Source organism: Scardinius erythrophthalmus (genome assembly GCF_964197995.2).
Source record: "Scardinius erythrophthalmus genome assembly, chromosome: 5".
Lineage (NCBI taxonomy): Eukaryota > Metazoa > Chordata > Actinopteri > Cypriniformes > Leuciscidae > Scardinius > Scardinius erythrophthalmus.
Window position 1 is genome coordinate 52,275,152 of NC_138225.1, and position 15,747 is coordinate 52,290,898.

The 15,747-nt window shown below is 37.1% G+C and overlaps 1 protein-coding gene across 3 annotated transcripts in view; it reads left to right on the forward strand.

The window, feature by feature from the left end:
* The window catches only part of fsd1l (fibronectin type III and SPRY domain containing 1-like), a 53,181-nt gene that overhangs the window by 18,501 nt on the left and 18,933 nt on the right, over positions 1–15,747 (forward strand). For all 3 annotated transcript variants that reach the window (XM_081365029.1, XM_081365030.1, XM_081365031.1), the window contains exons 4-6: positions 3,807–3,908; positions 5,231–5,253; positions 12,900–13,021. In XM_081365029.1, the coding sequence (XP_081221155.1) occupies positions 3,807–3,908; positions 5,231–5,253; positions 12,900–13,021 (247 nt within the window). The remainder of the gene's footprint in view (positions 1–3,806; positions 3,909–5,230; positions 5,254–12,899; positions 13,022–15,747) is intronic.

Consider the following 15,747-nt stretch of genomic DNA (forward strand, 5'->3'; position numbering starts at 1 on the left):
CGTGACGTCACGCCAAGGGCTCAGCGGTAGGCTGCTGCAGTTGCCGCAGGGCAGCCAATGGGCACGCTAGTTAGCTTGCCCTAGGTCTGCAGGCTGCCGCACTGCGTTGACAAGATTATAAAAATTAAGGATAATTTTTGGCTTCGGTATCTCGAGAAAGAAAGGCTTTCCCGTAGCGTAAGCAACTACGCAATACTCGTTCCCTCTTCTAGAGAGAACAGAGGTTACGTGAGTAACCGAAACGTTTTTACCACTTAATGAAGTTTTGTTTTGTAAATCGTCAGACACGATTTTTACCACTTCATTAAGTTTTGCTTTGAAGAAAACCTTTCTTTAAAGCGAATTTCGTTTTGTACAAATTGTATCTTAATTTTAATAAATGTTTCATCAACCAATTGCATGTATTTAAAAAATAAAAAGCAAATATAGGAGACAATATAATAACCGTGACATGAAGGCTCCGATGTGCCGCGTTCACTTGCGTTGCATTGTGAAGTTGAACTAGAGCGCATCTCATCGTAAATGAATGAAACTCAGCGTAGGCCTATGCCTCATACATTAGCATGAAATATCTTTGCTGCATCCTTTCTAGAACAGACAAGGGCTTTCTTGCGGCTCGCTTTCGGCAGAGCATTGCATCGTCCATAGACGGCAAAACAATCAGCGGATGGCGGGCGGGTGCGGCTTTGAAATCTGGTCAAAAATGTTGGTGCAGATGATGAGTTTTGTGATGCGGTTGCGGATTATCTAATACCCCTTCCGCGTATCTCTATTGATAACAACATTGAACACTACACAAATTATATTAATTTTATTCAAACTAAGTTGTCCTATAACAGACGAACGTCGCATAAATCCCCCCCCATACCCCCCCCCTCCCCTCCCCGACGACGGTTATGTTACGAACAGTCACATTTGACTAACGTCATAACCGTCATCACCAATTCTGAAACCGGCACACCCCTAGTTGACGATCACACGTTGATCTGATTGGTTACAAGGTAGATTGTGATGTCAGAAACACCAGCGATTTCAAAGCGTGTTTTTGAGACTGTCTTTGGTTCACTGCAGTTTTAAGGAGGAAATACTCAGCAATGGAGTCGACTTATGAATTTACACATGGTTTGTCTTAAAGCATATTAAAAACACCACATAGACATATAAACAACATTTAAACCTTGATTTTCACCACAGGGGGACTTTAAGATGTTTTACATTTTTAACCTCTTTCAAAGGCAATTGAATATTGAGCATTAAATATTAGTGGTGCACTAACAGTGTTTTTAACTGTTATAAAAATTCTGGCTGATGAAGAGAATTATTATTCATGTTATGGCTGATCACTTGTGATGACTTGTGATGCAGCCTGAATCAAAATCACACTAATGTTCGTTCATTTGAGTTTTTTTTTTTTTTTTTTTTTTTTGTCATCAATGAAGTTTGGGTTTCTTGCCACTGTTGCCCCTGGCTTGCTTATTTGGAGACACTTAAAGGGTTAATTCACCCAAAAATGTAAATTCTGTCATTAATTACTCTCCCTCATGTTGTTCCAACCCCGTAAGACCTTCGTTCATCTTCAGAACACAAATGAAGATATGTTTGATTAAATCTGAGAGCTGGATCACTCCTCCATAGGCTTCTAAGGGTTTGAAACTTGCCGGCCCAGAAAGTTTTGTTTTGTTTTGTTTTGTTTTGTTTTGAAGACAATGTTTAAAATAGTCCAAGTGACTACAGTGGCTCAACCTTAAGTTTATCAAGCGACGAGAATACTTTTTGTGCGCAAAAAAAACAAAACAAAAATAACAACTTTATTCAACTATTGATTTTCTTCTGTGTTTCTCTGAGTGAGTTCACGTCGTGTAACAGCGCAGCGCTTCTGGGTTGTACGTCAGAACGGAGGCTCACTATTGGCCGACGCTGGTCATGTGTGTGATGCTGGCCAATAGTGAGCCTACGTTCTGATGTACAACCCAGAAGCGCTGCGTTGTTACACTATGTGAACTCACTCAGAGGCGGAGAGGTGGAGCATGAATAGTTGAATAAAGTCTTTTTTTTTGCACAAAAAGTATTTTCGCCGTTTGATAAACTTGTGGTTGAGCCACTGTAGTCACTGGGACTATTTTAAACATTGTCTTTACTAACTTTTCTGGGCCAATTACATAGAAGCCTATGGAGGAGTGAGACAGCTCTCAGATTTCATCAAAAATATCTTAATTTGTGTTGTGAAGATGAACGAAAGTCTTGCGGGGTTGGAACAACATGAGGGAGAGTAATTACTGACAGAACCTTCCTTTTTGGGTGAACTAACCCTTTAATAGTCAGTAATATTATTGATTTGACTGTACTGACAAAATCGGATGAGATCTGAACTGAGCTGGATGATGACATCTAGGGTAGAGCTGTTTTTTCTTTTCTTTTCAGTGTCAGGTCATGTTTCTTTAGCTCTCATTTTTAGGTGGAAATAAAATGTGTAGTGTAATGTAAAACAAGAATCTGTGGATCAGAACCTCACTCTTGAAGGATCTTAGGCATTTACACCTGATCTTTTCACAGTCGGATAGCTATCCCATCATAGTGCAATATATTGGGTTTTTTTTCTTCTGAAAAACAAGGAAATAAGTAGAAATTAATTGTTGCCATATGGGGTTAAGAAATATTACGCTCCCAATTGTGATGTTGGTCTGAATGTCAACACAGCTCTGATTTCTGTTAATGGCTGAATCACAGTAATGTTGAAATTAGGAAAAACAATTGCTTGTGTGATTTTGCTTAAAGCTGCAGTTCGTAACTTTTTTGGGTTAAAAATTATCCAAACTAAAGCAATTTTGAGCAAATACATAACCAACCAGTGTTCAAAACTCTCTGCTTGCCGTAGCTCAAAACGGTAAGCCTGTAATAATGTTTTTAACTTCAGTGGTACTGGTGGATTTCCACGGAAAATTCGAGCATGTCTTTGCGTCATTACGTCACATCTGTCCACATAAAGAAGAGTCTCGGCTAGTCGGCTATGAGTGTGAGGATGTTGGAGGTGGAGATTTATAGCCTTTTCTCACAGCACTTCATATAATTAAACTTATCAATTTGATGGCGGATCCAGAAAGGTTCAAACAACATTCACCAGTGACAACTGGAGATTCACCCGTTGTAAAACGCAAAAGACTTCGGACTTCGGAGTGGCTACAGAAAAAGAGACTGTAACCGGCCCGTGCGAAAACCAGGATAAACATCGGAAGGGCATTAAATGTCACACAATGCTGATGTTGTTAACATTAACAATTTGAGAACAAAGTATAATTTGCACGGTTTGACATGATATGATAAATGTGATCGATGGATTTAATTAGCATGATTTACTGCTATGCTTTTCCCCCTTAGTGGGCCAGAACAAAAGTGGATGTTACTTGTTTAGATGACTTTTTCCGGTCAAAAATTCTTATGTTGGTCATACTTCCAAAAAGTATAATCTGTGATTGCGAATGCCAGGATCCACACCAGCGGCGATGGACAGCCGCACATTCTCCTCAAAACATTGGATTCGTCCACACTGTGCCGTGCCGAGGCACAACCCACGTAATGTTGATAATTCCGTGAATAACTGCAATTGCAGATTTCGAACAGAGATGGCGACAAAGAGGAAAAACTACGGACCGCACCTTTAAGTGTGACAAATGCACAATTGTTTATCTCTTTACAAGCCTTGAATAGAAAAAAGATTATACTGTTCAATTTAGAAAAAATTAGCCTGGATGTTATCACCTAACACAGATCATTTTAAACTCACTAATAATGATTTATCTGTCCTCCAGAACCAGCTGACCCAGAGCACCAGTGCATTAGAGAGCGCAGAGGAGCTTCTGGAGTTTGCTAACAATGCGCTGCACATCACAGACGACGCAGAGTTCACTAAGGTAGGCACATACTGATGTGTTTGATAAAGGATAGTTGCAGCTTCGGACATCTGTTATGTAATTTATTAAAACGCTGGTTTTGTTGTCTCTTAAAATCCAAGTTTACTTTACTGTGGCTTGTTTAAAGTGCCCCTATTATGCTTTTTCGGATATGACCTTTCATGCAGTGTGTGATAGAGCTGTTTGTGAATGTAAAAGGTCTGCAAAGTTTCAAAGATAAGAAGAAAGAACTGCCTGAAATGAGTCGCCAGTCTTACTCACTGCTTGAATCTACATGAGTTTTTAACAAATCTGCATAATGGTTTTCATCGGCTGCTCACAAACAACGTCTACTTTGATGCTCAAACACTGTAGTTGTAGCTGAGACTGGAAGAGTTTGGTTTGTGTTGTCGACATGTCGCTGCCAATGCAAATCCAAAGGATAAGGACTCATGCTGGATTTGATACGGTAAAACATGTATGAATCAAGTGTTTTGAAAGCCTCTAGAGCTGATGTGCGTTTGGTTTCACTGTGAGAAATGAGCTGATGCTATATTATGAGAAAATTACACTTCTTTTTGTTTTTACCCTTGGATGAATGTACACCTATCGAAGGAGACCTGAAAACAAAATTAGAAAACTTCTTTAAAATAGCAAAATAGGGGCACTTTAAAACTGCAGGCAGAGAGAACCAGGAACAAAACAGGAATTATACATAATAATTCTGCTTGATTTTTTACATAAAGGATTAGTTCACTTCAGAATTAAATTTACTCACCCCGATGTCATGCAAGATGTTCATGTCTTTCTTTCTTTTAGTCGAAAAGAAATTAAGGTTTTTGAGGAAAACATTCCAGGATTTTTCTCCATATAGTGACTTTAATGGGGCCCAACGGGTTGAAGGTCCAAATGTCAGTTTCAAAGTCTCTACACGATCCTTATCTAAGAGTCTTATTTAGACAAACCATCGCTCATTTTATAACAAAAATAAAAATCTATATACAGTTTATAACCACAAATTCTCGTAATTTTAATTCTGAAGTGAACGAATCCTTTAAGTAATGCTAATGGATAACAAAAGTCTGTGATTCTATGATCTGTTTATTAAAAGTGAATCTATGAAAATCTAATGTATGTACAAAAAAACAACAACAATCTATTAAACTGCTCATTAACCTGTGCTTTTTATGTTTAGGATCCTACTTTACCCTGTGTTTGTGTGTGTATATCCAGTCCAGCACTGAGCCGAATTGCATGCTTTCACTTCACCCGCATGGCGATACTAACGACCTGCTCTTTTTTACTCTCTTCCTCTTTTTCTTCACCTCAATCACTGTTCCAAGGCTGCCAAACAGATCAAAGATAGGTACAGTATATGTTCCACTCTCTGTGTGCGGTTGTGTGTCCACTGCATGACACATACATTCACATTTTTTTGTTTTGCACTCCTAACACCGTGTCCTAACCAGACGCGATGCGATAAGATTCCTGCGACAAATAATTTGTCTGTCCACACTAGACGCGACTGCGAGATGTGTCAAAATCAATCAAAACCCTCAGCCAATCAGAACAGCGTGTGGGCGGAGTCTCGCGGCACCAGAGAGTCATCTTGACGGCACTCGCAAGAAAATGTTTAAGGCTACATAATCAAATTCACAAATATTACACCATTTAAACATTATTAAAAATACATAGGCTACAGTTTTAACATTCTTGTTTTCATTTGTTTAAAGGGATACTTCACCAATTAGCATCAAGCTTTGTATCAGTAGAAACCCGGTAGCATTTTCGAATGACCGTGCAAAAATACATTTTCTGTCTTTTCTCAGTCTAGAAGGCACCAACTTTCTAAAATAATTTCACATTTCTACTACATAAATTAGCCATTTAAATACACATTTATCTTCCCAGTGGTGAAATATCCCTTTAATTTCAAGATCTGAGGTGAATTATCCATTGTTGCTTTTACAGCTACAAAGCTGGAGCACTAAATAATATTCAAAGTCACATTACACGCTTTTAACATTAAATAAAGCTCATAAACAGCACCTGAGATTATCATCGCCACACTTTGTGTTTGTTGTTCCAGCGCGACGTTGCAGAAAAATAGAAACCGTTTCTAAACTTTATTCGTCGCGTGTCGCCATCGCGGCTGGTTAGGACAAACACTCTGATTATCATGGAAACGACGTTACGTGTAGTTAGGACACGGTGTAAGCCCTATACTGACGGTAATTGTTTCTCATGGGGTGGTAGTGTGATTTTATTGCCGTCCAAATCCAGAATGTCAGTGTTTTTCTCCCAGGCTCAATCCCTTGCTTAATTAGTTACTGTTTTTTGACACCAAGGCCGTGTAGTGATTTAATTGCCGTCCAAATCCACATCACTGTGTTTAAAGAGATAAAAAAAGAGATAATTAAAAATTCACTGTTTAAATCCTTTTTGAGCACTGCAGAGCACCGTACGTTAATGATTGCGCGTCGTTGTAATTTGGATGCATTTTAAAGATCTAGCCTATACTTTTATTACTTAAATGCTGGAAAGTATTCACAAGAACAATATTTCATCACCACTCAAAGGAGAAAGAAGAAATGCACATAAACATTTGAAATGGCAGCATATATATACACGTTAAAAATATAAACCAAGCAGCTTAATGTTAACCTCATGTAAATACCAGGATGTATTAACTTATTTCCGCTAATTTCCACATTTTTTAAATGACATCCAACATTTTGAGATAACATACGGAAGATCTATCTTCCTATTTTTAAACAGATTTAAATAAATAATAATTAGGATATTATTTTTCTATTATTAAATTAAATATGAACTTATTATCATTATTCCAAGCATAAGCAGAAAATCACGTGAGCAGTGTGTTCCCCAGGTCCATAGGATCACAAAACTCGATCCTCCACCATGAATATATCGGCATCGGAATGCATGAGTTTTATCACTGAGGTGCCGTGAAATGTATTTTTTACAGACGTTCACATACGAAACAATTACCGTCCGAATAGGGCTTTAATCAAAGCAATTTTTGGCTGTGTTTGTTGAATGTTTGTTTTGAATTTGAATAAGGAAAATTCAAATTCATGTCTCAGTACAGGTTTAGCATGCATGATGAAAAGTTTGTGGGACAAAAATGATTTATTATTATTATTATTATTATTATTATTAAATTATGGGACACAATTGTCTTTGCAATATGGGAAAACCTGAAATCTGTTCATCCCAACTCTACTCACAATTCAAAAAGCTAAAAAAGCATAGTAGACTATAATAGTCAATAATATAAAAATGTCAAAAAGGTTCAGTAATGGTAAGGTTAGTCAATGAAGGGTTCTCTTAGGGTGTGTTGTTCAGACTTGGCAGGTTTGGTTCGATTAAAACAAACTCTGGTGCGATTGCTCTGTTAGTGCGCTTCATTTGAATAATCTGCCATCTGAACTCTGGTGTGCATCAAACAAGAGGACCGAGACACTGAAGCGATGGGTCTCGATCCGCCTCCAAACGAACTCTGGTGCGGTTCGACTGAAATATGAACGCAGCACAGAACAAAGACATCCAAACACTAAATGTATGTCATTAAAGCCTTTTTTTAATCTTTAGTTTCGGTCTTAAAAATGACAGTGTGAACGCTAAGCGAACCAGTACTAAATGCACCATTTTCTTTTTTGAATCAAGGGCACTACAAGCATGAACACACCCTTAATGATAGTAATGCCAACGTGTGTGTGTGTGTGTGTGTGTGTGTGTGTGTGTGTGTGTGTGTGTGTGTGTGTGTGTGTGTGTGTGTGTACAGGAGTCTGATCTCAGTCAACTGTCTGTGTGCCATTATGTTGGTCGTTCAGACACTTTAGTCATGTGCTGCGTCTGAAATCGAATACTTCCCTATGATATATTGTGTGAAAAATACTACACCAAAAGAGTAGTATGTCCAAATACGTAGTATGAATGACAACATAACGCAACTGGCGCCGCATTAATCTTACACACTTGCACTATATAGAACATACTTTAACAGTCACAGAGTAGATTTCAAGCCAAATGTTGTATCTACTATACCGTATGCGATTTTGGACACAACTGTGTTTTTTTGTGATGCATGTTAACAAGGATTTTCACTGTTTGCATTAGGATGTGTGCTGAAACTATATTTGCTTTTAATTTGCATTTGCAATTGATTCTCAGACACTTAGTAGCAATAATACAGTAAGCTCAATTTTACCTGCTAGTGAAAGGATAACATTGTGTAACATTAAATACATAAGCCACCAAAATAAGATCACCTCTGCCATACCACTTGTGTATGTCGTTTGTGTGTAATAGAGCTGCACGATTCATCGCTAAAAAAGATTGCGGTCTCAATTCAAACACCCACGCGATCTTATTCCTAAATCACAATGATTCGCCTGTGTCTATAAAACACGACAAGTACGAGCAAATAACGATTTTATCAATTACATAGCTACACCAGTAGGTGGCGACGAGATACTAAAAAATGTGTTCGTTATTTAATCATTCATTCAAGAGATTCGTTCAAAAACGCTGATTCGTCCAGTAATGATACATTTATAAATTCAAATGTATTAAACATTTTTAAATAGACTGTACTGTAGCATTTAATGTTTTGTCATAACCTCTAGTAAATTACATGTTATTTTATTTAGTTGTCTGTTCAGAATCATAATCTCTATTTTAAACAAAAAAAAAATGTGATTCTCAATTTATCCAGAATCGTGCAGCTCTAGTGTGTTATCAGCCTCAACGCTTTGTAACCCGAGATTCTCCTTATATATATGTAAGCCTATCTGCGGTAGCTTTGCATTCATTAGAAATGCAAAGCTTCTAATGAAAGCGGTGAGGCTGATTACACAGTTCTAAAGCATAAATTAATTCCACATGTATGTACAATGGGAGTGTTATCCTTAAAATTGGATGATTACTGAAATAAGATCTGATAACAGACTATGTTTTACTGCAATCCAGCACACTAACTCCTGTTTTACACACTGTGGGAACTCGTTGTGTTATTTATGGGATACTGTGCCAAATATTGTCTTTGATATAAAAAATATAGAAAATTAATTATAAAAGTACAAACTTGGGTTACACTTTATTTTAAGGTGTCATTGTTACAGTGTAATCATATATTTAAGCACTGAGTAATATTAAGCAACTACATGTACTTACTCTAGGGTTAGGGTAGGAGTAGGATTTGGTTGAGGGTTAGTTGCATGTAATTATGCATAATTTATAGTTATTACTATGGTAAGTACATGTAACATATGTAACAAGGACACAACAAGGACAAAATAAAATGTTACCCGTAATTTTAAGGTGTCCTTTTTGCATGTAATTATGCATCATTTACTGTTTGTAAAGTTTGATAAGAACCCATATGCAGTTTATTTACAAAAACATGAACAAATACAAAAATAAATCAAGCTGTGGCTTGACGATAAACATAAACAAACTCACACAAGGTAACAGGGAACAAAGCTAGACAACAGACAATGGTAACATAAGGGCTTATATATACACACACACACACACACACACACACACACACACACACACACACACACACACACACACACACACACACACACACACACACACACACACACACACACACACACACACACACACACACACAAGACACACCTGAAAGTAATGAACCAATGACCAAACAGAACAGAAAACCACATGACAAAACCAGGAAACAAAGGAACCATGACTACAAAATAAAAGACATGAACATGAAACAAAACCCAAAACAGACATGAAGATTACACTTGTATTTAGCGTCATCCACTTGTGATCCGATTGACCAAAACGCATCTTAATACCAGGTGTAAACAGGGCCAAATACACTGTAAAATAAAGTGTAACTCAAACTTGATCCTCATGAAATCATATGTGGAGGATGAAGACCAAGTTTACATCACATTGGTAAATAATTTACATAGACTTGTTAAATCTTGTGAAGGGCTGTGAAATGAAAACGCAATGCTTAAAGGGGTCATATAATGGTACATGCACTTTTACAAGTTGATTGCACTGAAATGTCTGTTGGCAGTGCCTGTACACAACCATCCTATCATGATAAAAATCCATCCAGTGGTTTTGTTTTAATCTCCTTATATGTTTGACCATCTCTGAAATCAAGCCGTTCGATATTGTGACGTCATAAGATCGGACGCCCCTCCCGCTATTGTGATTGACAGCCGTGTTTCAACACAAGACCTGCCCTGAGCAAGCTGTGACAGCCGTCGTCATAGTAGTCCGCCATTGTTGATATGCTGGAGCAGAATGGCGTCTAAGCGATTGTGGTGTTCTGTTCTTAGATGTAATAAGGAACACAGCAGTCATTTGGATGTTCCTAAATCCGAGCCGTTGAAGAAGCAGTGGCTGAGTTTTGTTTTTGAAGCGATATGCCCAAAGGATTGACGCGGGGATTCCCTCACAGGGATTCCCCACGATCGTCTGTGCTTTCCTGTTTGCGTGAATCATTTCACACCAGACAGCTTCACAAACGAGAAAAAACGGATCGGTACCAACGTGTTCCTGCTGAACCTCCAGAAGATGTGAGTGTAATGTTTTATTAACCTTTATATTAGTATTTATATTAATCTTTGCGAAATTTGCAAACCTTGCTGCAGGCTTCACGATGAATGCGTCTAAGGTTTACACTCAGGGTACATTACGGCATGTTTTCTATGTACGACGTTCTCAATATAATTCATAATCCCACGTTTATAACGAATAACACGTGGTTATTGTGTTAGATACGGTCAGAGAATGTCTAATACGGTGTACGCACAGAACAGAGGGGCGGGGTGAGCAAAGCTCATTATCATTTAAAGACACATGCACTGAAACGGCGTGCTGAAAACAGAGCTGTTTTTGACCAGGTAAAATTAGTGTTTTCTTACAATACTAATGAGAATTTTTAATTAAAGTATATTACAAACTTTTAATTTAGACCCTAAAGAATCATATTAGCTTGTACAAAAATGGCATTATATGACCCCTTTAACACAGTAAATGCCAAAATTCACAGAATCGTAGTTACATAAAATATGTTTTATGGAATATGGTGACTCAGAACACATGCTTGAAGATTTTAACTCATGAATTTATGAAACTTTAAACTCAATGAAACAAACTCGACATCCGGATCATGCAAATAAAATATATATTTTTAATTGATTTAATTGATTGATTAAAAAAAATAAAAATTTTAATACACTGCAAGAACAGTTATGTAACCATGTAAATGGCTACTCAGAGGTCTGAAGCACAAGTATAGTATGATCCAAAAATCTGAGAACACTTAAGTAAAATAATTTTTTTAAAGCTCAGAATAAACTGAAATATTTCTTCCACACTGTTAATATGGAAATAAACAAACTGAACACTAGAAGAGGTCACAGGAGTTCTGAATAATGGAATATGACTCAGCTGTATCTTTGTAAGCAATAAGGTCCTCGAGGCTATGGAAGCTTGTTTCCGCCACTGAATAATAAATAATAATAATTGCGACTTTTTATCTCACAATTCTGACTCACAATTGCAATATATCAAGTTAGAATTGTCTTTTTTTCTCAGAATTGCGAGATATGAAGTCAGAATTGTGAGAAATAAAGTTGCAATTCTGAGAAATAAAGTCGCAATTGCGAGATATAAAGTAGCAATTCTGAGAATAATGTCGCAATTCTGAGAAATAAAGTTGAAATTTGGAGATATAAAGTTAGAATTGCATGATATAAAGTCGCAATTGCGTGTTATAAAGTCAGAATTGTGAGATATACACTATTCTGAGAAAAAAAAGAAAAAAAAGTCAGTCTTTTTTTTCCCTTACAATTGGACTTTATATCTCACAATTGTGAGTTTAAATCTTGAGATATATACTCGCAATTATGTTATAAAGTCAGAATTGCGTGATATAAAGTCGCAATTGCGAGAAAAAAGTCAGAATTCTGACTTTATAAGACGCAATTGCGACTTTATTTCACGCAATTCTGACTTTATATCTCGCAATTCGGACTTTATAACACGCAATTGCAACTTTAACGCAATTCTGACTTTATATCTCGCAATGCTGACTTTATAACAAGCAATTGCGACTTTATTTCACGCAATTCTGACTTTATATCTCGCAATTCTGAGAAATAAAGTCAGAATTACGAGATGTAAACTCGCAATTGTGAGATAAAAAGTTGCAATTATCTTTTAAAATGTTTTCTGTGGTGGAAACAAGCTTCCATACTTGTGCTGAATCGTGAGTAAGTCACTGAAGGGCGTTGTTAGGCGGAGTGACTTATTCACAATACACCACAGCCTCGAGTACCTTATTGCTTTTATAAATTACCACACAATATAAATATTAAAGCCCAAAAAATAATAATAATTATGTTTCAATGCAACTTTCATGAAGTAAAATCACTAAAAGCCTTCCTTCCACTGGAAAAAATAGTCCCTGATACATTATTTGGCCTTTAGATGGCGGCAAAGACTGTCTTTATGAGTGAGTCAGTCAGCAGAGAAGACTTTTATATTGAAAGGACGAAAACTGGTTGTGAACATGGAGAAGCAAGCAAATGACTAGCGTTTCAGGGCACGGGAAAACCCCATAACTGTTAAAGACAAGATATCGAAACGGACATTCAAACGGATTTTATTACAAATATAGGACTGACCTGAAGGAAGATGCTATATCTACTGTAAATGCAGGTGCAATCTCTTACTCGATCTCTCATAATACTCTACTCTATAAGCTTCAATGAACAACATCAATGAGAATGCTCAGAGACGTTGCTAAGAGTGGTTGCTAGCGGTGTTGTGTAGTGATACATAGAACCATTGGGTGAAGCCGTCATAGCCGTGTTTTATCATGAATAAAACACAGCTATTGACCAATCAGAATCAAGGATTGAAACTAATCATTTTATAAAGTTATATATATCAAATAACCATATCCTTATTATTTTGCTCTTGTAGGGTCACAATGGCTCCTGCCTTCCGCTTGACTATGAAGCCCAAAGCCACAGATAACATGACGCACCTGATGGTGGACTTCAGTCAGGAGAGACAGATGCTGCAGGGCCTCAAGTTCCTCCCCGGTGAGTTCATTAATTACTAACTGGTTATTTCGCTGCTTGTATTACCGGATCAACCTCTCTTGAGTTTGAACCTACAACCTATGAGCTACTCAGCGTCCACCATCTGCATCTTAGTTACTAAACCTGTGATAGAAGAATCTAACACAGGGGTGCAAAACAGGGCCAAAGTCCTAGAATTTAGATTTAACTCTAATTAAACACAGCTAATCAAGCTAATCAAGTATTTCAGGCTTATTTGAAAACTACAGGTATGTATGTGATCCTTTTCCCAGGTATTCATGCAATAGGCCTGCTATAGAACCTATATTGCATTAAAGGGCCCCTATTATGGATTTTTGAAGATGACCTTTCATGTAGTGTGTAGCATCTAGCTCTAAGTGAATGAAAACATCCTGCAAAGTTTTAAATCTGAAAGTTCACCGTTAGGGTTAGGTTAGGTTATAAAGTTATTGTCTTTCAAAAGTAAGAGTCGACTCTGAGTCAATGAAATGAATCGTCTTTCAAACGAGTCATAATCCGTTTCGTTGTGACGTCGAGACGAAACATTAGCATATCGCGCAGACACCAGGGAAACCTTGAACCTCAAACCGGCAGCTGACTCCTGTGGATACTGGATCATGTCGAGAAGACACTGTGCTCTACAACACTGCCCAAGGACGAGCATGTGAAGAATCAGTGGTTAAAATTCATCTTTACTACGATATCACAGCAGTATAATCCTAAACTTTTGCTGTGTTCCCTTTATTTCACTGACGACTGCTTCTCAAATCTCGGAGTTCACTGCAGATGGCGTTGAAGCAAACCGCTTGCTCTTGAAAGATGCTAACTGGCTAACTCACGTTATTACTGTCTTACTGAAATACTTCTGCTGATCAGCTGTGGGCCACTATTACCTAAAACTGTCTCTATTAATGCAGATTGTCTGTCGTTCTCACTAATTTGAGGAAAGACTAAGCATGGAGCAAGATTTGTTTTACCAAAGTTTATGTTACAGTCATTCACGCTAGAGCTCGGCTAATGTATGCACTGTTATTGATACAGTTTCCACATGTTCACCGCAATAAATTAGAAACATACTCTGTAAATAATAAGTATAAGTAAAATAACGGGTTTGTTGATGGACATGCACTTGATAATGCTGATGGTGAGGAATTACAGTTGCAACATCCCATAATACCTCAAACTGTACCTCAAACATCCTGCTAGAGTCTTCCTTGCGATGGAGGTTCGGGTTGAATGAACAGTTCTTCCAGTGTTTCATCATCAGAATCGTGCTCACCTTGATATGGTAAAATCGACGTCATTGTTCGTTACTGTGTTTAGTTTACGGGGTAGAAAGCCTCAGGACAAGCAGAGCTGACGTTCTTATGGCAATGGGCATGTAGACCAATCACAACAGACTGAGCTGTCTGGCCAATCAGAGCAGAGTAGCTCACGGAAAGGAGGGATTTAGAGAGATTGATTCATCTGACGAGTCGTTTGAGAATCATTGAAAATGTGGTGATGTGCAAATGTAGGCCTATATTATGAGAAAATTTAACATTTTTTTTACCTTTGATGGATGTACCTTTGTAGGAGCCTCCAAAACAACATTAGGAAACTTTAAAATAGCATAATAGGGGCACTTTAAATGATAAACATTATCAGAGTTCTTAATTAAAGATGCATTGCTGGCAAATTACCTAAAAAAGCATTTGTTTCGTGATTTTGAGTTTAACCCTCTGGGGTCTAAGGTGTTTTTGGGGTCCTTGAGATGTTCTGACATGCCCTGACATTTTTGCTTTTTTCAGTTGCTTATAAACATATTAATGGCAAAAAAAAATTACACACTATTTAGCACAAACAGGGCTACCATGAAATGTGAGCAACAAGAATGTACATGTCTGCATTTTTGAGAGAATAATGTTTATGCGTGGTTATTGAAAAAACTAAAAACTAAAGTTTCTGAAATAAGGCCATAAAACACATTCTAAATATGTGCCAATAAGACTTTTGTCTAAAAGATGTCATCGCCTAGTGTTTTTTCTTCAAAATGAAGTGAAAATCACCCTGTCTTATCATTCACATAACACAATACATTGATTTGAATTTTGCAAAGCACTTTCTGTTTGGAAAGGCCATATGCGGAGTGGGCGTCAACGGTCATGTACATGTAGTGGTTCACACCTGAGGAGACAATGGGGCCTGCATACTTAATTAGCCATTCATTCAGGTGAGTCACTGAGCCACAAGAATGCAAGCGCAACAGTTGGAAGCATCTCAATTCTTTTTTATTTTTCCTCATATTGTGCTTGCAATTTGGCCTATAATATCCAAGGAAAACATGTCTAGTAATTGTGCAGTTAATTCTCATACTGTATTTTCAGTTTTGGAATATTTATGTGCTCCCCAAATTTGTCAATAATAAAACACAATAAAAGTTATTTAAAGAAAAGGCTTATATTTACCTTTTAATAGTTTGTTTACATCTACCTTGTAAATATTTTTTTTTATTAAAAAGGTTACAATTACAACAACAATTCAAGTGTAATCTTTCTTTGTAAAAACTAAAGTATACATTTTATCATACATATTTCAAAGTTAAGGATTTGATTGATTATTTGATAACTTTATTTTTGACAAAACATATTATATTTAACATAAGCAAATATTGGCAAACAAAAGCTTATTTGAGGTGGCAGATATTTTACATTAAAAATGTATAATTTATCCAAAACTAATCAACG